This window comes from Corvus moneduloides, chromosome Z, assembly GCF_009650955.1.
Source record: "Corvus moneduloides isolate bCorMon1 chromosome Z, bCorMon1.pri, whole genome shotgun sequence".
Lineage (NCBI taxonomy): Eukaryota > Metazoa > Chordata > Aves > Passeriformes > Corvidae > Corvus > Corvus moneduloides.
The window spans coordinates 15,756,883-15,781,135 of NC_045511.1; the positions used below are offsets into that span (position 1 = coordinate 15,756,883).

At 47.4% G+C, this 24,253-nt stretch overlaps 1 protein-coding gene across 1 annotated transcript; it reads left to right on the plus strand.

Moving 5' to 3' along the window:
• The first annotated feature begins 1,315 nt into the window (after positions 1 to 1,315).
• On the plus strand, positions 1,316 to 23,907 carry VCP (valosin containing protein). Its single transcript, XM_032096282.1, has 17 exons — positions 1,316 to 1,434; positions 6,296 to 6,407; positions 6,790 to 6,962; positions 8,758 to 8,900; positions 11,984 to 12,114; positions 13,792 to 13,923; positions 14,338 to 14,440; positions 16,162 to 16,295; positions 16,549 to 16,684; positions 17,712 to 17,824; positions 18,444 to 18,608; positions 18,717 to 18,839; positions 19,905 to 20,117; positions 21,264 to 21,572; positions 22,429 to 22,584; positions 22,911 to 23,065; positions 23,461 to 23,907. Exons 1-17 carry the CDS (start codon positions 1,418 to 1,420, stop codon positions 23,564 to 23,566), a joined length of 2,421 nt encoding a protein of 806 aa, XP_031952173.1. The 5' UTR covers positions 1,316 to 1,417; the 3' UTR covers positions 23,567 to 23,907.
• The last annotated feature ends 346 nt before the right edge of the window (positions 23,908 to 24,253 follow it).

The window sequence follows — 24,253 nt, forward strand, 5'->3', positions numbered from 1 at the left end:
CACCTGTGCTTTGTGTACTGTTTTTTTTTGCTCAGTTACTGTGGTTTGGAGCCCAGAGAAGTGGTTTTGTCTGAAGCATGCAGCTCTGAAGCCTGAATTTCACGATGCTGCACTAGCCAGAGACAACAGCAGGGTCCAGACCCATGCCTGTGTGTCCCCTCTGTCCCTGAGGGTCTGTGCCAATGCTGAAGCTCCAGGCCCCTCAGTGACAGTGAGCAGGGAAGTGAAGGAGCACATGTCCCTGGTGTCTGGTGGAGCTATTTTTGGATGAAGAAGGTCCCCTGACCACATGACCTGAGCCTTTGGCAAGCCTTGCTTCCCACAAGTGGGAAGGGGTGTTTGACGGCTGCAAGGCAAAGAAGGAGTGGGGGGAGAGGAAGGAGGGCACAACAGAGCTCGGGGGAGTCGCCTCCTGTGAATGCTGGAGGGACAGAGCAGGGCTTTGCATGGGCTTTGTCCTGCAGTTCCTTCAGGAAAACACTGGCGTGTCCTGGGCTGCACCCAGAGCCCCGTGGGCAGCTCTGGGGTCCCAGCACAGGAGGGACAGGGACCTGCTGGAGCCAGTCCAGAGGAGGCACCAAGATGAGCAGAGGGCTGGAGGATCTCTCCTGTGAGGAAAGGCTGAGATAAGTGGGGTTGTTCAGCCTGGAGAAGGCCACAAGGATACTGTCCATGCCTTCAAGGGACTGGAGAGCAGGAGAGCGACTTATAACAATGACATAAAGTGACTGTTGTAAAGCTGTGGCTGCCCCATCCCTGGGAGTGTTGGAAGCCAGGCTGGAGGGGGCCTTGAGCAGCTCGGTGCGGCGGGAGGAGTCCGTGCAGGGGCAGGGGTGGGGCCGGGTGCTCTGTGAGGTGCCCCCGCCCCGGCCATTCCATCACCACGAGCAGGAGCCCGCCTGGCCTGAGTGGCGGGAACCGCCGCGCCTGCGCGCCCCGCCCCGTCTGATTGGCCCTGCCCCCGGGCGCTGCCCAATCAGCGGCGGCTGTGGGGGCGGGACTTCCTGTCCGCATGGTCCCATCGGTGGCTCTTCGCCATTGGCCGAGGCGGAGCTGTCGCTCGGCGGGAGAGCCGCGTTGCGATTGGCTGCGGGGAGGGGCGCTTGGCTGGTGGCGATTGGCCAGAGCACACCCAGGGGCGGGGCTCAGGCTGAGCCTCCCGTCTTTTTATTTCGCCGCCACCCATTGGCCGAGGCGGCCGCCGGGCGGAATTTCTGATTGGCCGGCGCACGCTGTTGCTAGGCAGGCGAGGCGGCGTGGGCGGGGCTCTGCTCGCCGATGAGTCGGCGCTGAGGCTCAGCCAGCGCGGACGCCCCGAGCCCTCCGCCCGCCGCCCGCGACCCCCGCGACCCTCCGGACCCCCCGCCCGCCCCGAGGAGCCGCCGTCCGCCGCCCCTCGCCCCCTCCCCGCAGCGCCATGGCCTCGGGATCCGAGTAAGTGCGGGCCCCGCCGCCTCCCCGCGGCCTAGGCCCCGCCGCGGCCTGGGCCCGGTCCGGCCCGCCCGCCTCACCCGGGGCGGCCCGCGGGCCCCAGGCGGGCGAAGGAGGCGCCGGGACGGGGATGAGCCGCTTCCCGCCTGGGGCCCCGCCACGGCCGGGCCTCGCCGGGAAGTGTCGAGTCATGGCGGTGGGGTGAGGCCGGGCCGGGCCTCCCGCCGTGCCAGCGCCGGGCCTAGGGCCGCCCGCCCGCCTGGTCCTGAACTGCGGAGGGCTTTGTTTTCTAGACTCGTCCCGGGCTCCTCCTGCTCGCAGCGGTCCTCGGGCCGGTGCTGGCGAGTGACTTGGCGCTAGCCGAGGCAGACATGTTGTGCCGGGCATGGCCGAGGCGATCGGCGGTGTTTCCGTCTCGGGTGTCTTGCCTCACTCTTCTTGCCTGTACTCAGTTACTGGCTGAGGATCATCTTCCGTGCTCCTCAGAAATGGGTAACAGTGTCTGCACGCAGCCCACGTGCGTTTTGAGCGGAGCAAAATAGAATCCAAAGATAAATGTTCCCAATCCAAGAATACTCGAAGTGACTTTTTTGACCTCGCTAGAGGCACTTTTGGTCCCTTTGGTGCCTTTTGATGTTATTTGAGTATGTTTTCCTCTTCTTTTGCGACTCGTGGAATCTAAACCTGCTTGTCCCAGCCGGGTCAGTTCCAGGGAGATGTGCCAGAAATTCCGTGTCTGCAGTGGAGGTGACATTCCCAGACCCCAGTTGTGCAGCTGCGCGAGTTAACAGTGTTTTTAAAAAGGGATTTCTACTTTAGCAAAGTTCTTCTCACCCACATAGGAAACAGCAAAAGTTAGTTTGCAGCTGGAACACGGTTACTTTTTAGATGCCATTTTTTGTCACAGCTGCTGGCAGCCATCTTGCTGAACCGAGCCTCAGCATGGCAAGAAACATTCCAAAAGCTAAGGGAGTGTGGTTTCTGAAGGGATTCCTGTTTTCCCCTCCCAGCCTGTCTGAAACAGTGTTGAAAACTTGGCTTCTCCACAATGGGTCTAAACTCCCCCCTATAGTTGTCCTGTTTCAGTAAGTGGCTGCAGTCACCACATACCTCAGACACTTCACTTGGGGATAAAAACGTTTTATGATTTTTTTTTTTTTCTTTAATACCTACCTGGTAAAAGCAGTCCAGTCTGTACATCAGATGTTCGGATTGGTAAGAAATTGCTCATGGGTTTTATCTGGGAAGTGATTTCACAAGGGTGGTGGTAAAAAAGCCACGCCAGTGTGCAGAAGACATGGCTGATTTCACTTTCGTTACTGCAGCGGAATAATTCTGGGAAGTGATTTTTTGTTTATTTTTTGCACAGACTTGAAGGAACAGCTTGTTTCCTTTCTTTAAGTGGAGCTTTGGAGTATGCTTGTCATTTTCAGAAGGATCATTAGTTGGTAATTACTTTCTGCTCTGGCTGTTCATACCCTCCCCTGTGATGCCTCTGGCCATTATCACTTGCTGAACAAGGGGAGCTCTGGCACAGAGAGGAACCACGGAGTGGTGTAATTAAGTCCATGAAGCTGTGTCAGGGGAGGTTTAGGTTGAATATCAGGAAAAAATTCTGAAGGTGGTCAGTCACCGAAACAGGCTCCCCAGGGAAGTGGTCACATCACCAAGCCTGACAGTTCAGGAAGCATTGGGACAATGGTCTCAGACACAGGGTGTGATTCTTGGGGCTGCCTTATGCCAGGCCAGGAGCTGGACTTGATAATCCTGATGGGTCCTTTCTAGCTCAGGATATTCTGTGGTTCTAAAAGTTGTAGAAAGTCCCCTCGTTCTCCCATGTGTGAAATGGAGCTGTTGAACTGCTTTAATGAGAGAGAAAAGGAGGCTGAGGGAACCTGTTATGGTTGGCCTTCAGGGCTAGTACGTATTTGCTTCAGTTTTATAGATGTCTTGCACTTTATATGCTGGCTTGGCCATTTGCTGTACTGGTGATTTGTGTCCTCACTTCTGGCTTCTGTCTAGGGGCAGCTTAACGCAGACCTTGAATTTCCTTTTAATTCTGAAACAGCTCTAAAGCTACATTTTGTGTTCAGTTTGTCTCTTTGTTAAGTCAGGGAAAGAAAGGGGTGAGAGGGAAGGTATGTGAGGGAGCTGACAAAAGGAGTGGGTCAGGGAGGTGATTTGGAGGGTTTACACTTTGGTCTCTGACCAGAAGCTCATTGAGGAGCTTTAAAATTACCTGAGTTAGCTTTCTGTCCCTGTCCTTTCCTGAAGTTTCCCAGCAGGGGTAGGAAAGTTGGCAGGACAGAGTCCCAACCCATGCCTTAGGCTTTCCTCTTTGGTATTTTCTGTTTGTGCTCTCCTTCCCACAGATGTTGGGGTTTGTCTGAGCAGGGTTGAGGTGCACAGATCTCTTCTGCCCTGTTATTTCAGCTGCAGTGCGAGGAGCCCCTGGAGAGATGCAATGAGGGCAAATGATGATGGTAACAATATCATAAATTGCTGCTGAAAGATGGGTAGTGCTTGTCTGTTCAAAGCCTTACCCTTGTCTGCAGGAGGAGTAACATCATTTCCGTGAATAGCTGACATGGAATTTTGTAGCACCTTTGTTTTTTCCTCTGCAGAACTGTCAGGTCAGAGCACTGAAGCTGACCCTGCACGTTTAGCTCCCTGGATGCTCTTTCTTGGAGACTTTTATTCCATTTTTAATGCCTCTAAGCTTTTTGATCCTTCTAAGTGTATCTGGTATTGATCCAGCCTTCAGTTCTTAGGGAACTGTAGGTTCAGTTCTTCCATACTAAAACTTTTTTCTCTTATTTCAGCAGAACCAAGTGGATTCTTGCTGTGTTCTTCAGCACTGCTGTATGTCAGGAGTTATCTGAACTTTCTCTCCAGTTTTTTACAGCTTTTGCGTTGTAGGCAGTGTTGATTGAAAAGCTTCCACTTGTTACCCAGTTCCTTTATCATTTATTTTTCATTTTGTGTCCCAAGCTGGTTTTCAGGCTGGATAGCAGTCCTTGCATCCCAAGGGACAAACACTTATCACGTAGCCAAAGTCTGGCAGGGGTTTCTTATCAAAAGGCCTTGGGATGTGCAGAGGGATGAGTTAGAGTCACACTCTGAATAACCCAAATACGAGTGTTGTGTCTCCCTGGTGTTTCTTAGCTGAAATCTTGAAATCTACTTGCTGGATTAGTTTCTAGTGGGAGGAGGCAAAGTCCTTACAAGTAGGTTATTGGTTTTATGTACTGTTTACCTGTAATCTGCCCTGATAATGTATGTTCAGTTTTCTTATTGCTCTCTCAGTTTTTGTGGAAATCAGAGACGTTTTAGGATTTGCAACAAGACCATATTTTTAGATTGAATACGGCATTTATAAGCCCTTTCCAGGATGTATGCATTAGCCTTTATTGTGTCTTTTTTGCTCAGAGAATAGGTCTGCAGTGTCTTACCTCTTGCACTCTAATAAAGAGAGGAAAAAGGTAAGTTTCATAGTGCTGGCGTTCCAGGAAAGAACATGTTTTACAACTTGTTTTGTTCACGTAAAATAATGTTGCCTGTCTTCGCAACATGTTTTCTGTGCTACCACCCTTTAAGGGAAGCTTGAGAAACTTTTGGAAGCGAGCTGGCTGCCCTCACAGGCTTGTTTGGTATTGTTTCCCCTTTTACGTGTCAGAGAAAGGAGCCAACACTACATAGCCTGACTTGGAAAAGCCTCTGTCTTGAGGGGGGGAGGGACCTGGGTAACATCACACCATATGTATGTCACCACTCTCTGATGGACTCTTAAAAATGCAGTGAACACGCCAAGTGCTGCCATTTCCACTCAAGTTTTGGTTTCTTCTGGTCATTCTGTCTCTAAAAGGGTGAGATGGAGCCAAAGTTATGACTGCCAGCATTGTCCACAAAGCTCCCTACTCTTTGCCAATGCTTGCTTAGGACAAAGGAAGACTTTATTTTTCTTTATTTTCTTTCAGAATCAAGTCAGACTGTGCAAAGTTTTCTTTTCTTACCTTGGAAGCTGGCACAGCCACATACTTGGAGAAAGTAGTCAGGTGCCCAGTGGGGGAAGCTACAGTACTCCACCCCTGTTGTGTGTGGCTGATGTACAGCTTCCAAGAGCTCCTCAAGAATAAGTTGGTTCAAATTCCTTTTATAACATAGAGTGAATTATTTGCTGTATTAGATTTTGAAGGAGAACAGTTGATCTGCCCTTCTTCCATTGCCCTGACGTTTTTCTTGCTCCATTTTGTCAAGGCAAATGAATGATTTCTTGTATTTCTCGTGGCTTTGTTGGCCAGAGCTGCTGTGACTCCTGTGAAGGTATTATGGAATAGTGCTAAAAAAATCCCATCACAAAATCATTTTCTGTGACCACTTGAATATTTCTATGGTTTGCTTGGTTTAACAAACAGGCCTCGACAGGCTAAACTCTTACAACTCTTCCTGTCAGGGTTACTGCAGCATTGTCCTTTAATTCCCCTATTTATCTGGGATTTGACACCAAATAGACTTGAACTTCTGTTATGTTGGCAGCAGTTACATGTGATTTCAGATGAGTCTGACTAATTCATTGAGGCAAAACATCTTACAGTCAGCAACATCTCACTGACCACTTTTTTTCATAGATAGTTTCATAGCTGTATTCAGTGGAAGCTCATAGGTTTTTTTTCTGACAGAAAACGTCATCCCTTGAACTCCTGCTACTGGTCTCTGGGAAGTAATGTTCTCCTTTGTTCTACAAACAAGTATAGTTTATGAAAGACAAGACAACAAAGAGATTTGTAGGAAGTGGAGATGAAACGGGGGGTGGCTGGACAGGGCCAGTATCACTCAGACTCATAAGCTGTGTTTTCTCTCCCAGCTCTAAAGCTGATGACTTGTCGACTGCTATTCTGAAGCAGAAGAACAGGCCCAATCGGTTAATTGTTGATGAAGCCATCAATGAAGACAACAGTGTTGTGTCACTGTCCCAGGTGTGTCATCTGTAGAGGCAAAGCATTTAATCTGGTAATTTGCGAGCTGTTGCTGTCTGTTAACTTGAAATGTGACTTTGCAACATGAGTACAAGTGTTTGCGTCAGAAGCTACAGCTGTTACCACAGAGGGAGGGTTGTCTTGTTTTCTGACACTCCTCCTTGATATAATGTTTTTTTGAGTCTCAGTTTGTAGGATTCAGTTGAGCTTGTGCCCTTCCTCTAGTTTCAGGATTAGCTGTATACCACTGTAGTGAGAGTCTCTGTCCTCTGGATTTAATATATCGCTTCCAAGGTGTAATTTCCAAAGTCAAATAACTCTTCTTCAAATGCTCGAATTCCTATTTTTTCAAAAGCTTGTTATAACATTTTGCTGTTTGCAGGCAAAGATGGATGAACTGCAGCTGTTCAGAGGAGACACTGTCCTGCTCAAAGGAAAGAAGAGGAGAGAAGCAGTCTGCATTGTTCTGTCAGATGATACCTGCTCAGATGAGAAGATTCGCATGAATAGGGTTGTTCGCAACAACCTGAGAGTGCGCCTGGGTGATGTGATCAGGTGAGGACACAGTGTTACCAGTGGAAGACAGTAGCAACATCACACATTATCTCATAGTATATGAGCTGCCCTATTGCAAAAACAAGTTAAAACCTGTTAGAAATGAGTGCCAGAAAAAAATGGAACAGCCAAATAGCAAGATTAAAAATCCCTCAAGGATGTTTATATTCCAATTTTTGTTGTAAAAATAATTTTAAATTTAGGAATGCTGAAAAAATGTTGCAGAAATTTTGTTGTGCAGCACTTGCAGGAAATAGAATCATAGAATTGTTTGGGTTGGAAGGGACCTTAAAAGCAGTAGGAAAACTTTGAAGTACGGATCTCTGCTTAGAGGAGACAAGTCCTATTCTGTGATGGGAGTGGGTAGAAGGGTAGCACGTGAGCATTTCCTGAACATAAAAATGGTAGTTTACAGGTTTAAATATGACAGGGCTATCAGCTCCTCCTCCTGAGCATTGTCCTGATATGGAATATCCCACACGTTCTGAGAAAATAAGAGCTTGGGTTCTGACACCAGACTTTCTGAAGTGGTATCTGTAATAATTTTTAAATGCAAAATGTGTTTCATACAAACTTAGTAGATGAGAAGAAAAGAGGCTGTTCCACCCATCCCTCTACCACTAAAAAGGCAAGTTTTAAACACCACTGTAGTTGGTTCAGAATGGTGCTTTGTGTCTTTGGATTTAAAATAGAGGTGAATTCTTACTTTAACTAAATGTGAGATTCCTGTTGGAGTCTCTTCTAGCATGACAGCCCATGCTCTCCTCTTTGTTAGCACTATGTCTGTAGTGGTTCTCAGCCTCCCAAATGTGTTACCAGTTGTCTTGACTCACTGTGAGGTCAGGGAATTTTCACACCACTCGCCCTCAAGGTTTTTCTTGCCAATCTTTAAGAGCTTATAGGTTACTGTGTCCTGGTTTCTGCCGAAGTCCAGATTCATGTGCTAATCATTTGCTGATTGTGGTCTGTCAAATGTTTTCCTTCTGGGACAGTGTGTCTTTACCCTTTTGCTATGTCCTCTCTGTAAAGCACGTGGTAAAATAATCTGTTAGGAGTCTCTAACAAACGTCACATACGAAAAGCTGCCTGCTCAGCTGCACTTCCATGCAGGCTTTTCTTAGCTGGCGAAGCCAGTTTCTGCCACGGCTGGATACTTTGAGCTATCGCTACTATAGGCTGTTGTGCTACACTGCAAAATAATAACTGTAGCATGTATTTAAAAAGGGGGAAGGGACCCTCAGCCTTTAACCTAATTATCAGCCCCTACAAAGTGGGACTGACAGACACGTGGCTGCCGAGCTGTTTACCCCTGGTTCGTACTGCGAGAGCCTTTGCTTGGAATCAGGTTTGTCAGCAGTAGGGACTCTGGGGACTGTAGTGAGAGAGAGGAAGGAACGAAGAGTTTTCCCCAGCTCACTTTTCCTTGCAGCTGGTTCTGCAGTAGCTTGTTGAAATAAAAGCTACCTCATGACTCTCACTGCATTAGAGGTGTGTGAATGTGGTGAGGGGGTCTGCAGAAGAGCAGAAGGGTAGGAGGAAACTATGAAACTCTCCAGTGGTCTTGGACAGGGCTGAAAGGAGTGAAGGCAGGTGTGTGTTGTGAAGACCAGCTCTGGGTATGATTTTTGCCTTGTCAGCATTGAAATATTCTTGTGTCAGTAGGAAGTCTTGCTAGGGCTTTTGATAGTCTTTGGGTGTTCTTTTGTGGGAAGGGGCATATCTTTTCTTTTCCAGGTGTAACACTGAGGTGCAAGTCCAGCATGATGTGGCTAACTGGGGTTTTCTTATGTTGCAGCATCCAGCCTTGCCCAGATGTGAAATATGGCAAACGTATCCACGTGCTGCCAATTGATGACACGGTAGAAGGGATCACGGGGAATCTGTTTGAGGTCTATCTCAAGCCCTACTTCCTGGAAGCTTACAGACCTATCAGGAAAGGTAATAATGCCTGTCATTGAAGTCCTCATGGCAGCAAGTGTGAGCTAGTCCTGAGACTGAATACAGAGAATTTCTAGAAGCTTGCACAGATCTCTGTAAAGCATTAGACCAGCATTTAGACACCAGTAGGGAGAGATTTTGCTAGCGTTGATTTAAATTTTCCCTAATCTTCTGAAGGAGCGATTGCTGCTGCTGGCTGGCAGAGCAATTTGGTAGTTCTGCATTTTTTAGCTACATGAGATGGGAGAGCATCAAAAAGGCTTAGGTGGAACTTGGGAGAAAATCTCATTAGACTAAGTTGCTAGCACGTGATGTAATTGGTGAGTTGCCTGCGTATTAATCAATTGGTTGGGTGTACGTTGTGCTTATCCAGTCTCATCAGAGTCCATCCTTCATTAATGTGGTAATTGAAGGGGAGTCAGGTTCAGATCCCCACATCTGGAGTGGTAGAGTTGGGTGCTATGTGGTGCTGAATGTGGTGACGTGCATATACCTGCCATAGAAGTGATCATATGCAGCATTATATAACAATTAACATCATACGATTTAATTAACTTCTTACTCTCACCTAAAATCCAGTCACCTTGAGCCATACACTGGCCTTCTCCATCCTCCCACATCACCCATGAAGTGCACCCAGGTCCTTGAGGAAAAGCAGAACCATGGGTGGGCTTGCCTTTGCCTGAGGCAGCAGTGACCCAGACTGTTTATCCCAGCATATTACGTGCATTACAGAAACTTTGTCTACTTCTACAGTATGTAAAATGTTGGCTGGGGAGGGGCAGTCACCAGGTGGCTTTTGCTAAATGTGTGTCCCAAAGTTTGCTGTTCCCACCGCACTTTGCTCTCAGTGTAGTCATGAACAGTCCATTGCATCATTTGGTTTTCCAGAGGCTGATGTGCGATAGGAATGCAATACACCATCTCAGTGCCATGCTTTGCCTCTCCCTGGCATTGGAGTAGCCTCAGCGTCTGATGTTTTGTCATCAGATCCAAAGACCGTTTCTTCCTCTTAGGTTATGGAATAACGTGGAACAGACTTCCGGTGTGCTAGGCCAGGTCCCGGCACACTGCAGTGATTTGTGTCTCTGGATCTGCCAGCATGACCTTTTTCCACATATTTACTAGTTTTTCAGGATTCTACATTTGTTCAGGAGTGAAACTCCAAGATGTTGTAGGTCCACTGGACAGCCTGGACACTTTCCCATACTATTCCACACACTTTGCCACTTATAACTGTTGGTCCTCTAGACATATCCCATCACATAACCTTAAACAAGACCTGAACCACATTGAGCAACATGCTGTTTCACAGCACCAAGCTTGCCAGAATTCCAGAAGTATTTGGACGACACCCTCAGGCATGTGGTGGGATCCTTGTGGCTGTCCTGTGCAGGACCAGGAGTTGGACTCAGTGATCCCCTTGGTTCCCTTTCAACTCATATATTCTGTGATAAGAACCAGGCTGGCTTCAGGTGTACTGAAAGGGTATTAAAAATCTTTAAAATGCTCAAATGCTACTGTAACCAGCTTGGTGAAGGAAGACCTCAGGAGGGAGATGTAGGAAAGGTGCAGTTACCAGTAGTTCCTGGTGGGTGGCTCCCAAAGTACAGAGTGGATGGCAGTGCTCAGTTCACTCATCAGATTCATCTCAGGACCAGTGATTCCGTCGCATCCATAAGCCCCTGCTGCAAGGAGCAACACAAAGATAACCTTAGCCCAGGCACCAAGGCAATAAACCTCACCACAGGGGACACCTACACCGAGTGAGGTGTTAAAAAACGTGCCCTGAGAACAAGCACGACTAAACATAGTCACCAGCTACTGTTATATACTGGATGCTTGTAACAAAATTGGTTTAACATGCTCTGCTCAGATCTGTTATTATGCCAACCCTTCGTCCCCATGCTGGGTACCAGAAAGGACTGTTGTCCTTTGACCCCAGCATGTGACTAAATATCACACAGCCACTCATTCCCCACCCAGCCGTGGGATGGGGAGCAGATCAGGAAAAACTCAACTTATTGAGTTAAGAACATTTTAGAAATTGAAACAAATTAAAATATAATAGTAGCAGTAATGGAAAAGAGGGCGGATGCAACCCAAAGAGACACCTGGGACAGTTGCTCACCGCCTGCTGACAAATGCCCAGCCTGTCCCTCATCAGTGTGTGATGTCTCACAGTGAAATCCCCCTAGTTTATACACTGGACATGGTGTTCTATGACATGGATAATCCTTTGGCCAGTTTGGGTCAGCTCTCCTGGCCATGCTCCCTCCTGGCTTCTCGTGCACCTGCTCACGGGCAGACCATGGGAAACCAAACAGTCCTTGAGTAAGGGTAAGCACTGCTGAGCAACAACTGAAACATCAGCGTGTTATCAACATGATTCTCATCCTGAATCCAAATCACAGCACTGAAACAGCTACTAGGGAGAAAATTAACTATCCCAGATGAAACCAATACAAGTATATCAGCTGGCACCCTGACTAAATTCACTTCGTTAGAGTAATTTAAGGAATAACTGGGAGACTGAGTAGAAAACCAAATGCACTTTTGGGATTGTGTTCATAGCACTTCTGCTGTAACGTAGATGAAAGTACACTATATAGACACAAGTTGAAGTTATCCAGGTCTGTAGCCCAGCGCAGCCAGGAGTTGTAGTGCAGTTTTATATATTATTCTGCTTCTGGAGACGAACAGTTACAATTAGTAACAACTAGTTATAATGAATTCAAAATGAATTTTTATTATGTTAAGGCTTTTTGCCTATTCTAGAAATGTTAAATTGAAACTGAATGGGAAAAAAATGTGATTTCTTGCCTTTGTGTTTTGTATTTGGGCAGGGTGTTCTTTTCTATTTGCTGTTTTTTACTGGATGAAATTGGAGAACTGAAACAGTGCTCAGGCTGTCTCAGTGGATGCAGATCCTGAGTTTAACATGCAAAGCAGTGTTATAAATGCCACGGTGTCTGCTGGCGTGACCCGCTTCCTTGAACTCTGGGGCTGCTGGTTGTACAGGGGTTGACATTTTGCAGGTATGGGTTGCAACAGGCCCCTGACTGATATGTGGGGTTTTACAGGTGACATCTTCTTGGTGCGTGGAGGGATGCGTGCAGTGGAGTTCAAAGTGGTGGAGACGGATCCAAGCCCGTACTGCATAGTGGCTCCGGACACAGTGATCCATTGTGAGGGAGAGCCCATCAAACGAGAGGTGAGTAGAACCCTGCCATGTGGTTCTCCTCTGTCCAGAGTCTGTTTCTGGGACAGGGCTGGAGTGCAGCAGTGTTTGCAGTTCCTGTTTTGACATTTTGTCTACTGACTGTAATGGTTAGAAACGCCGGTTTCAGGGGATGAGCTTCTGCTGGAGGTAATAAGAGAAAGGTACTTCCAGTGTCTTCCTCATATGCTGAAAGCAGCAGGGGGTAGATTTGCTGATGAGATGCCATGCTTTGGCAGCAGCTGCTTTGCATCTGCCTGCAGATATCTCACACTGTGCTTGGACGCATCTTCTAATTCCCGTGTTCCCTTGATTCGTAGCAGAGAGAGCTTACAATGCTGCTAAATTTCATGCTGTGTAAAAAGAAAGTAATAGGCACTTTTTCTGAGAGAAATTTGAAATCCCCAAATGGTTGACATTAAAAAAATAAGAATTCCCCAGTCCATTAAGGTGTCTAGCCCTGAGTGTTGCAACCTTGTGGCTGCCTGCAGGGCTTGTCTGACCGGTCTTGGCCACCTGACTGTTACAGAGTAGGAAATCTCAGGGAAATGAGCTAAGGTGGGTGCATACTTCATAGAATAAGTACCTTTTTCTCCCTGCAAATAGAGTGAGTGCTGGTTTGTTGTTAGCTGCCTTCTGAAGAACTCACCTCTGTGACCCTTGTGAGACTGCACCTGGGCACTCCATGAATCCAATTTGGCCTCTTCAGGCCACAGCAGAGGTAGATATGAGTAAGTTCAGCCAAGGCCACGAAAGTTATGAGGAGCTGGAGGTCAGGAATGAATGAGGAGGGACTGGGATCAGGGGATGATGCAGCCTGGAGAAGGGAAGGCAAAGGGACAGACCTGATGGGAAGGGGTAGATGACCAGAGTCTTCTGAGAGCTGTGCCCACGGACAGGACTGGAGGCACTGGCATGAGCTGGATCAAGGGAAGTTACCAGTAGATACTAGGAAAAATGTTTCTCCCGATCCTGAAAGCAGAGACCAGAGAGGGCAGAAATCTCCAAGCTTGAGATCTTCAGTGCTTGTTAGGTCCAGCCCCTGAGTGACCTGATTGAGGTAGGTGAGGCTTAAACTGAGCGCCTCTGAGATTCCAGGCTGTGTTATTATTTTAGTGTGGCCTAAATAACTGAGGCCAGTAGAGGTTTGGACAGCTGAATGAATGGATGCTGTGAAGGAAGAGTTGGTTACAACTAATCTTATCTATTTGTCTGGACCTTAACATTCTGTGCTAATTGTAGTCAGTGTCAAAAGGTAACACTGCACCTGAGTAACTGGCAGATAGAGTGTGCCAGATAGTTAAACATAGCATTTACTCTAAGAAGTAGGTATATTTTATACTGACATTGTCTCTTGTTACTTCCATTAGCCCCACCAAAGAGTCACAGAGCTTGTTTTGTGCTAGAGTCTGTAGGGAACCTGGCAGCAGAGGCTGTCATTCCAGAGGGTGGGCTTCAGTGAAGTCTGAGTACGTGCAGGCAGTTCTCTTTTTATGTCTGGGAAGACAAAGCTAAGAAACAATTATAGAAGACATCAGGAAGACTTGAAAGGGAGAATCTCAAGACAGGCAAGAAATGTCTAAAAAGCCATATTCCTGGCTTCTGTAGACTGGGAGGGGTTGTTAAAGTATTGTTTTCATTCAAATGTTTGATGTATTTCCTCCTGGGTAGGATGAAGAGGAGTCGCTGAATGAAGTGGGCTATGATGACATTGGTGGCTGCCGGAAGCAGCTGGCTCAAATCAAAGAGATGGTGGAGCTTCCCCTCCGACACCCCGCTCTCTTCAAGGCCATAGGGGTGAAGGTATGTCCCCGTGTGCAGGTGGATAAGTGGCCTTACCCTGGGAAGTGTTTCTCCACGACAGAGGTTTGGGAGATATTGGAGAGGGGAATAAATAATTTGTGGTGTGGGGTTTTGGTTTTTTTTTTAATGCTAGTGTTTGGAAAGCATTTGCTTATGTGTTCTGGACACAGACTGAAGCACTGGCAGCTTGTAAAGCAGAGTGATGCTTTGAATCAGTGCCGCCAGTTACTGGCAAGGTTTTTGTTGTATGTTGTGTGAAGTAGTAAGGGTGTTGATAGCAATGCTGGGATGGCAGCTGTTGCATGAGTTTGCATCACAGTTTCAGACTAGCATTATCAAATGCTTACAAATTCAGTGTGAAGCTGCTTAAGCAGTCAGATACTCACCACCTAAGTCCCTTGCCTTTGTCCTCAGCCTCCACGTGGGATCCTGCTGTATGGTCCTCCTGGCACTGGTAAAACACTGATTGCCCGAGCAGTGGCCAACGAAACGGGAGCTTTCTTCTTCCTGATCAACGGTAAGTTTTGTGTCTGCTTTGGCCCCAGATCTGCTGTGTGCTCATTCGTCCACCTTATGGTAAGGAATGGTGTTATTAAGGCTTGTAGAGCCCCATTGTCTTCCTGACATCCTTCCTTACTTATTTCAAGCATGCCTCTGGGGATACTTGGAAGCCCTTTGTGTGAAAGTATCCGTTGTGGCACTTCCCTGAAGCTTGATTTCGTTGTAGCAGAGTGCTTGGAAGATTGTGGTGGGACATGGGAATTTGGAGTCTGTCTGTCCACTTATGTTGGTGAGGGCAGAGCTGGCAGGCTGGCTTTGGTCCCACCCTGCTCCATTCAGAAAAGAAGCTGCTACGGATTCCTCTTTCCCCTAAGTAAAGCACAAAGACCTCTTTTGTTTCACAGTACATTATTTGGAAGGAACTTCGCTGAAAACTATAATGAGATCCTTTAGACTTAGCTACAAGTGACAGAACTCCTATTGATAACTCTCACCTGTAGCAGTTGAGGTGGCTACTGGTTGATATCTAGTAAGGGCCAGATTCTGAATTTTCCGCACGGTTTTTCTGTCCCATTTTAATCAGTGCTGGAATAACAGAACATTTTTACTGAAGGAAAATGCAGCTTTTCTTCTCTGGTTTCAATCATGTGACAGTGACAGCAAACAACAGTATAACGCAGCACAGCAGTGACCAGCAGTAGGGTTGGTGACTTGCTTTTATCTCTAGATAGTGGTTGTAAATGGGCTGGTTTTATCCATATGTCACCACTGTCATATACTTCCTCAAGTGTGTGGAAGCTGTCACTGAATGCTAATGCACCAGCCGTTTCTTTGTGTGGTTGTACATCTACTGCATAATAAAAATAACACTGTCAGAGTTAGCGATGCATTCGCTGCCTGCTGGCCCCACTCCTGAGCTGTAGGCAGGGCTGATATGAACTGGTGAGTTACCTATAATGAAATACTTGGAGCACCTGGCCACACCTGTGCCTTTGCACCTGGCAGCTTTGTGTGCCTGAGGGTCAGGTTTATTTTTCTTGGATCCTTTAGAAGCATATTTTCTCTTCATTACGTCTGCCATCAGCATGATAGCAAAATCTGTAAAAACAGAATAAATCTCTAAACCTGCACCAGTGTTCAGCAGTTGTAGATGTCAGGGGAATGCTGTCCATCCATTTGGGATCAATGTGTTTACACACTTTTATTTTGTATTTAACCTTTGAAAGGAGATGGGGGTTGTGTTTTTGTTTGTTTGTAGTTGTTTGTTTTGATTTTTTAAACTAATTTTTAGGATCATACAGAGGTAAATGTATACCTGTATAATGTAAGCTAGAGATGGCCTCATAGAGGTTTTCCTTCCCTATCCTGGTAATTCATCACCTTATAATTTGATTGCTTCTGTTGCAAGCTAGGACTGGCATTAACTGTGTGTGGTGGCACATTACAGAGAAGCTCACCAAGTGTGAAATAGGGTAAGGAAAGAGGCAGCTAAAGGTAGCTCATTGACTAGTGCTGCATTCTCTTAGAGTAAAGTGGAAACACCAAAATAATGATAGAAAGTAATTCTGCATGCTGGTCTTGCCTTTCAGCTGCAGATTTAGTGAATTTGATGGATAGTATTTGCTTTGGCTTGTAATATAGTTTGTCCCATGTGAACGTTGTACTAAAAAAATTCAGCTGCATGTTTTTGGGACTAGCTGCCTCTCTTCTGAATGCCACAGTACCACTATTTTTTAGGTCCTGAGATCATGAGCAAGCTGGCTGGTGAATCTGAGAGCAACCTGAGGAAAGCCTTTGAAGAAGCAGAGAAGAATGCTCCTGCGATCATCTTCATTGATGAACTGGATGCCATTGCTCCTAAGAGAGAGAAGGTAAAGAGAGCCTGTAGGAGGTAAATTAGTATGTCCTTTTTTGGTAGCAGCTGGCATGAGTCCCTGCATTTGACTACAGGGTAAAGCAGCATTTCCTTAACACCCGAATTGAGTTGGACATGAGATGGGTCAGATACAGTTCACGACATTTGTTACCGTCCTGTGGCTGCTGTATCTGCCAGCTCTGATGCAGTGCTGGCTCCCATGCCCCTTGTAGAGCTGTTGGTCTCAGCGCTGCTTTCTCTCCCCACAGACACACGGGGAGGTGGAACGTCGCATCGTGTCCCAGCTGCTGACCCTCATGGATGGGCTGAAGCAGAGGGCACATGTGATCGTGATGGCAGCCACCAACAGACCCAACAGCATTGACCCAGCGCTCCGGCGATTTGGTAACCACCACTGCCCTCTCTTCCCCGTGTGTCACACACTTTGTGACAGGCCACGCTTCAGGGGCCTCAGATTGAGCAGAAGTTCATGGTGAACATTTTCTGTGTGTTACATAAACTATTGACCTGTCTCCAGCTCCTTGCTAGAAATTAATTTCCAGGTTTGCAGCCTTTGATGTCATTTTCTGTGCCATGTAAGGTGAGAGCATGTAGAAATAGAATAATAGTTTGAAGTGGGAAAAGTGTGCTAGCCTCTATTAGGTGAAGTTGTTTCAGGACACAGTTAAGGAGGAAATGCCTAAGAGGATGTTCGTGCATTAGATTGCAGAAGGCTGTGAGTTACTTGATTTGTCTTTCTTTTATTAATGGCAAGTACAGTAGTTTCTGAGACTCGGGTTTTCAAGACATGGCACTGTGAATGAATGTCTGGTGTATGACCAGTTGGTACAGTTTGTAATAGCAAACCTGTCAAGTGTATGGTGGAAATGACCTCTTAAATGTGTAGTTAGACATTTGAAAGCACAGCTGTGACTGGAGGAAAAATAGAGGTGTGCATATCATAGTGAATATTGCAGTGATACCCTGTTTTCCTCAAGTGTTTCACCACTTGGGTACTGCTCTGAAAATCCTAAAAAATTATATCTCTCAGTATTTCTGGACTCTTGTGGACAAGGACACAAAGGTAGAAATAATCAAAAATGTCTCACGGTATGTTGGTTCAGTGAAGCCTATTTTACCAAAAATGAGGCTCAGAAAAAGTTATTACATGAGCAGTTTTCTGTGCTGTATCATCCCCAGCTCTTACTGTTAGTCTCACAGTAGTCTCACTTACCCTAAATGCCTATTGCCTTTCCTTCTTCTGTGTTCTGTCTCTTCTGTTGTGCTGATAGATGCTGCAGGCAAACCCAAAACTCTGGTATTTTCTGAAATTTTGTGGAAAAAAATTACTTTGTTCAGTCAGTGGAAGGCAGCAGGTGCAGCTCCTCTGGTGTGCAGAATCAACAGCTCAACATGTGTTTGTACTCCCCAGGTCGTTTTGACAGAGAGGTAGATATTGGTATCCCAGATGCCACCGGGCGCCTGGAAATCCTGCAGATCCACACAAAAAATATGAAACTGGCTGATGATGTGGATCTGGAACAGGTGAGTGACATTAGGAAAGCTTGTCTCCTACTCAGTGCTCTGTTCTGTAGTGGAAGAGTTGTTAAGGCTTGATTGTACAAGTGCAGTAGCTCAATTAGGACAGCATGAAACTGCATGAATGTGTGATGATCTCTGGGGTTCCTTCTGACCAGTTTACCAGTGACCACAAGTCCTCACTCACTAGTTAACAATGGCATAGCTAAGTGAAACAAATATGTGTCATTCCAATCTGGAAGTGCTTTGCCACTGTCCTCCTGCGTTTGTTTGCTGTGGCATTGCCTTTAAAAGTACAGCAGGCCTGAAACAGCTCCCACACACCTGGCTGAACATTGTGGTGTCACTAGACACCACTTGTAAGCTGGATGGTTTCTGTTATCTCTGTCCTGAATGAAGAACTGCAGTCCTCAGGGTTACCTTTCTGCACACCATCTGAATTCCAGATGCAGATTGGATCTGCAGTAGGCAGTAGAAAGCAGAGTGTCTTTGCCTGAGTGGTAGCATTTGTCTTGAATGTGCAGCAAAGCCCTGGTGTTGCTGCCCTCCCTTCCCAATGAGGGACCAGAGCGTGTGTTGCCCTTGCTTGTATCCCTGTGAGTCATGGTCAGTGCTCTGCTTTCAGGTGGCAAACGAGACCCATGGCCATGTTGGTGCTGACTTGGCTGCTCTTTGCTCAGAAGCTGCTCTTCAGGCTATCAGAAAGAAGATGGATCTCATAGACCTGGAAGATGAAACCATCGATGCTGAAGTGATGAACTCTCTGGCTGTGACCATGGATGACTTCAGGGTAATGCAGGAGTGCCTCTCATTTCTTCTGGGTGCAATTAATTGCTTCTCTGAAGCAAGAGAAGGTAACATGCTAGAATTCATATAATACCATTTCTTCTAACAACAGTGGGCTCTAAGCCAGAGCAACCCTTCTGCTCTTCGGGAGACTGTGGTGGAGGTGCCACAAGTTACCTGGGAAGATATTGGTGGCCTAGAAGATGTGAAGAGAGAACTCCAGGAGCTTGTACAGGTAAGGCTTTACAACAGATTTTTTTGCTTACCCATCTTAAAAAATAATTATAATAATAAAATCCAGAATATCTTCAGTTTCCTGTCTGGGCTGCAAACAGAGTAAATGCAGAGGCTTTATGGTATCTACTTGTAATGGACTATAAATACCATGCTGTTCCATCTTAGTGAACTTGGGGAGGAAGGTGCTGGGAAGCAGCATCAGGTCTTCCTGAGCTGAATCTACAGTGACATTTTATGTGGGTGTTGTGCAACGTGCAGAAACAGCCACAGTTCTGCCTCATAAGTGGAGACCAGCAGTGGGACCACTGCTGAGAATCATCTTACATGGTAGCTTTATCTGCCAGGCAGTGGATGAAGATGCTAATACAGAGAGCTTCTGAAGGGCTCCCCATCAGCCTAAGCACAGGGACAGGTGAGAAGTAATTGTGAAGCCCTCTACAAAAGGAAAGATCGGGACAAAATGTTACAAACGGTCTGTGGAAACTCCAGGTGTCTGCACTGGCATGGTTTGGGTTTGATACATTCCTGCTTTAGCTAGCTCTGTAGAAACATCCTGCCTGTGAATAAAAGAATCTAAATTTTCAGTCTAATTTTCTGATGTTAAAATCATCACCTGTCTTGTATCTGACCTCGTTGCTGAGGATAAAGGCTCACATCAGACACCTTGCCTGTCTCTGGAGAGCAGAACAAATGGGTTAGGTAATGAGCTGTTCCCTTTTGCAGGGCAAAAGTGAAGCTGAGGTTAAGTGTGCTGGAAAGTACTGAACTGGTACTTAGTTCCTAGAGGTAAATAGGTTGTTCTAGGCACCATTCCAAGCCAGTGTCTACTTAAAAACTGTGGTGGCACCAGGCAGGATCTTTTGTTTAACCCACCAGAAATCTCAGGCAGTGCTTCTGGTAGAAGCAAGAAGAAGAACTGACTCAGAGAAAGGTGTCCCTTCCCATGGCAGAGGAATTGGATTGTATGATCTTTTGAAGATGCCTTCCTACCCAAACCATTCTGTACTTCCAAGGTAGCCTGTTCTTGCTCATCATGAGAGGTTTTTGTTTTGTTCTCCTTCAGTATCCTGTGGAGCACCCAGACAAGTTCCTCAAATTTGGCATGACCCCATCAAAAGGCGTTCTGTTCTATGGGCCACCTGGTTGTGGTAAGACACTGCTGGCCAAAGCCATTGCCAACGAATGCCAGGCAAACTTCATTTCCATCAAGGGGCCGGAACTGCTCACCATGTGGTTTGGTGAGTCTGAAGCCAACGTGCGTGAGATCTTTGACAAGGTAAGTGTTTCTCCTACTCCCTGTGCTATCTTTGTCTCCACTGCATCTGTCTTACTGGTTCTTGGTTGTGTTTTCCCCACTTGCACTGAGAGCAGGAGCTGCTTTCCTGGGGGAATTAATCCTCTTCAGCAACATAACTCTTAAAACGGTTTTCTCTGGCTGCAGTTGGCATCTGTTGTTAGAGGGTGATAAATTCCCCAGTGCCTTTGGCAGAGGCTATGGTTAGGATGGCACATGTGTGCTCCACATCCCTGGAAACTTAGATTAACACCTCATTAACTGTCACCATCTACAGATTTTTAGAATCTCATGTGAGGTTTTGTCATGCAATATACACAGTTTAGAAAGGAGCTCACTCCTGCTCAGTTGTCCCATAGTGTCTGCATGGATTATCTTGTGAATCCTTGCCCTTGTGGTCGGGGACGGTGCTATTAGAACAAAGTTGTCAGGAGAGTAGAGAGGAATTTAGGTGGGAGGGAACCTCAGAGACTGTCTAGTTCAGCTGTTTGTGCAGAGCAGGGAGATAACTTTGAAATTTCATCAGCTCAGTGCATTGAGTTCTGGCCATGGGTGAAGGGTGGAGAATCCCTGACCTCTCTGGGCTTGTTTGCTGGTGTTGGAGAGCTCCTATTGTGAACATTTTTTTTTCCTTATTTCTCACTGGGATTTTCTCAGCAGCTGTTTGTGCCTGTGGTCTTTCCTCCTTTCACTGCACACTGTGAAAAAAGATCCAGCTCCCTATAACTATACATTAGGTAGCTGAACGCAACAATTGGATTTCTCCCTTCCACTGGATATATCTCACCTACTTGTGTGCCTGAATGCCCAGCTGACATCCTCAGGTCTTGCAGGGAGAGTTCTAGTCCAGCAAAATGGCTGAATTTTTCACTCTGGACATTGGAGTTGCTACTTTTCTGCCTGGTTCACAATATTCCCACTGTGGGGAAATCCAGTTTGCTCAGGAGAATTTGATGGAGGGGTTGTGTGGCAGGGGATTGTTCTGGAGCAGCTCTTCCAAGCTGTTCTTGTGAAGAGCTTCTGGTACTCCTGAGCTGTGTTAATGGTAAGGAAAGCTTATAATGAAGTCAATGTGCTCCTTGTTGGGCAGTATTAGCATGGAATAATGGTGCCCACTGCTGTTTGCAGGCTCGCCAAGCAGCCCCATGTGTGCTGTTCTTTGATGAGCTGGACTCCATTGCCAAGGCCCGAGGTGGGAATATCGGCGACGGCGGCGGTGCTGCAGATCGTGTCATCAACCAGATCCTGACTGAGATGGATGGAATGTCCACTAAGAAAAACGTCTTCATCATCGGTGCCACCAACAGGCCGGACATCATTGACCCAGCCATCCTGCGCCCCGGCCGCCTGGATCAGCTCATCTACATCCCCCTGCCTGACGAGAAGTCACGGGTTGCAATCCTTAAGGCCAATCTGAGGAAATCACCAGTTGCCAAGGTAGGATCTGTGCCCTGACCGCTTCTGGCTTGGGTTTGCTGTGTGCTGCTCGTGTTCCTCACAGGCTATGGACAGCACAGAGGTCTGGAGGCTCATCTGTATAGTAGGGTAGAAGAGGAGGCTGGAGCTCTGAGGTTAGGTGTCAGAAAAGCTGGAAATCGGTCTGCAAGCACAGCAAGACTGTGTCAAAGTGGGGTTCTGCTCACAGTGCAGGGTCAGAAAAGCCTATTTTGGTGAGGTGGAAAAGATTCTTACAGTCTGGGAAAAAAAAAAGTGTAGAACACACAGATGGGAAATAGGAATTGAAGAGGAATCATTGCAGTGAGTTGTTGCTGAACCCTGTCACAGGCAAGAACTGTGTCCCTTGCCTGGGAAGAGGCAATAATGAAGCTGAGAGTTAATCAAAGAAAAGCAGACATGAAGTGAGAGCCCAAGCTTGCCTATTTAGGTGCTGCTGAGAAGGAAGGTTTCAAGGGAGGTTGCAGTAACACCCTCTCAATTGAGGGGGAAGAGAGGAGGAGGTCGGCTGTCTTGGTCTGCCTGTGCCCCATCTCTATTCCCAGTGTGATGGTGTTTTGTTTGATTCCTCATGCTGAGACCTGAGCAAGTCATATCCTAAATCTGTAAGTGCAGAGGCATTTACAGCCACTTTTTGGATTCTTGGTGGGTGTGAGGAGCATAGCCTGCTTTCATGTGTGGTTAACTTTTCCTGAAAATGAGAATCTTAACAGCTGATCTTTCCAAAATTGGCCATAGTTAAGGGAGCACCTTGATACCCTGGGATCTGACGACACCTCTCTGTCACTTGAGGATGTGAGGTATAAAGGAAAGGCCTCCCTTCTGTATTTTTCTCTAGGATGTCGACCTGGATTTCCTGGCTAAGATGACCAACGGCTTCTCAGGGGCTGACCTGACAGAAATTTGCCAGCGTGCCTGCAAACTGGCCATTCGCGAATCCATTGAGAGTGAGATCAGGCGAGAGCGTGAGAGGCAGACCAACCCTTCTGCCATGGTGAGTGGGACAATGAGCTCTCCCTACCCACATTTGTGAGGTGTGATGTGTTCCTCTGTCATCCTCGGGGATGAGTGGGCTCTTGTGCAGAGCGGGGAGCTGGAGCACTTTGTTCTCATCTTGTGGGAGGTTGAGGACCCTCCTGGGATGCCTCATGGTCAGCATTGCTCAGGAGGTGCCTGCTGCAGCCCTGACTCATGCACACCTTTCCAGCCCCCACCTTGGAGGGTGTTGGGAGCTTCCAGACCTGGAGGGAAGCTGTGAGCAGCTGTTGGGCCTGTGGAGCTTGGGCACACAGCTCACCTGGTCCCTCTGTCCCGCTGCAGGAGGTGGAGGAGGACGACCCGGTTCCCGAGATCCGCAGGGATCACTTTGAGGAGGCCATGCGCTTTGCTCGCCGCTCTGTCAGCGACAATGACATCAGGAAATATGAGATGTTTGCACAGACCCTACAGCAGAGCCGTGGCTTTGGCAGCTTCAGGTACCTTTGGGGTGTGAGGGGTGGGCAGTGTGGTTCAGCCAGGCCGGAGCACAGCACTGAGGCAGCTTTCTGCTGGGTTCTGGGCAACAAACCTCTTCTCTACTGCACATTCCCATTCAACCCAGCACGCAGAGCACCACTACACAGTGTGGCGGGTGTAGGCTGTGCTGCAGGTCGGTTGTAGCTGCTCTATTAGTGCTCCTGAAGTCCTTTTTTTCCTTTAACTCAAGTGACAGCCAGCAGCCACGAGCCCTTAGACCTTCCCTAATGCTTCATCCCATTCCTCTTTGCCCATCCTAGTTGTCACTGGGGGTTGGCGCAGAGGGAGGGGATGGTGCTGAGCTGCCAGCAGGCTTTTCAACAGCATCTCTTCTGTCCTGCACTGCTGCACACAGGTTCCCGTCAGGCAACCAGGGCGGCGCTGGTCCGAGCCAAGGCACAGGAGGTGGCAGCGGGGGCAACGTGTACAGCGAAGACAATGACGACGATCTCTATGGTTAACTCGCTGTCCTCGGTGGACCAAACTCCACATCAGGCCACGTTGTACAGGGAAAAATCCAGTGTTCAGTGGACTCTTGGCTTCTTCATTCCTCAGTCAGAACAGTGTAGCTGCACGTCAGACTTTGTACAGGGAATGTTTTCTGCAAAGACTGGTGTTCAGTTGGGAGGCAGACAATGAATTAACAAGGAAGGGAACTGACTAATTTCTGAGAAATTTCTGTTCTAGTTTATGTGGCAGAATCAGCAGCTTTAGCAAAGGGTACAACGCTAGCCTGTATTAAAAAAACAAAACCCCATAAAAAAGAATAAAAAAAAATTAATAAAAATCCCACAAAACTCTAGCCAGGCCCCGGCAGTTCCTTTGTGTGGTGATGGCACTGTCTAAACCCGTGTTTCTGGCGTGCTGTCTGAGCACTCCTTGCTCCAGTGGAGCCCATCCGTGTGTGTATTCCCCTGCTGTGGACAGGGCTGCTCTTTATGCTTAACACCTCTTAGCTCTGTTAGTGGAAGAAATGGGTTTGGCAGAGTCTCTGCCCTGCCCTGGCTTGGCAGCAAGAGCCTGGCAGCAGGTAGCTGGTGTTGCTTCTCCGAGGCTGGCCATGAGCTGTCAGGTCTCCTGCTGCTGTGGCTTTGCAGCGAAGGACCTCTCCAACAATCCCCGTCTCATCTAGGCATGAGGGGCGCTTG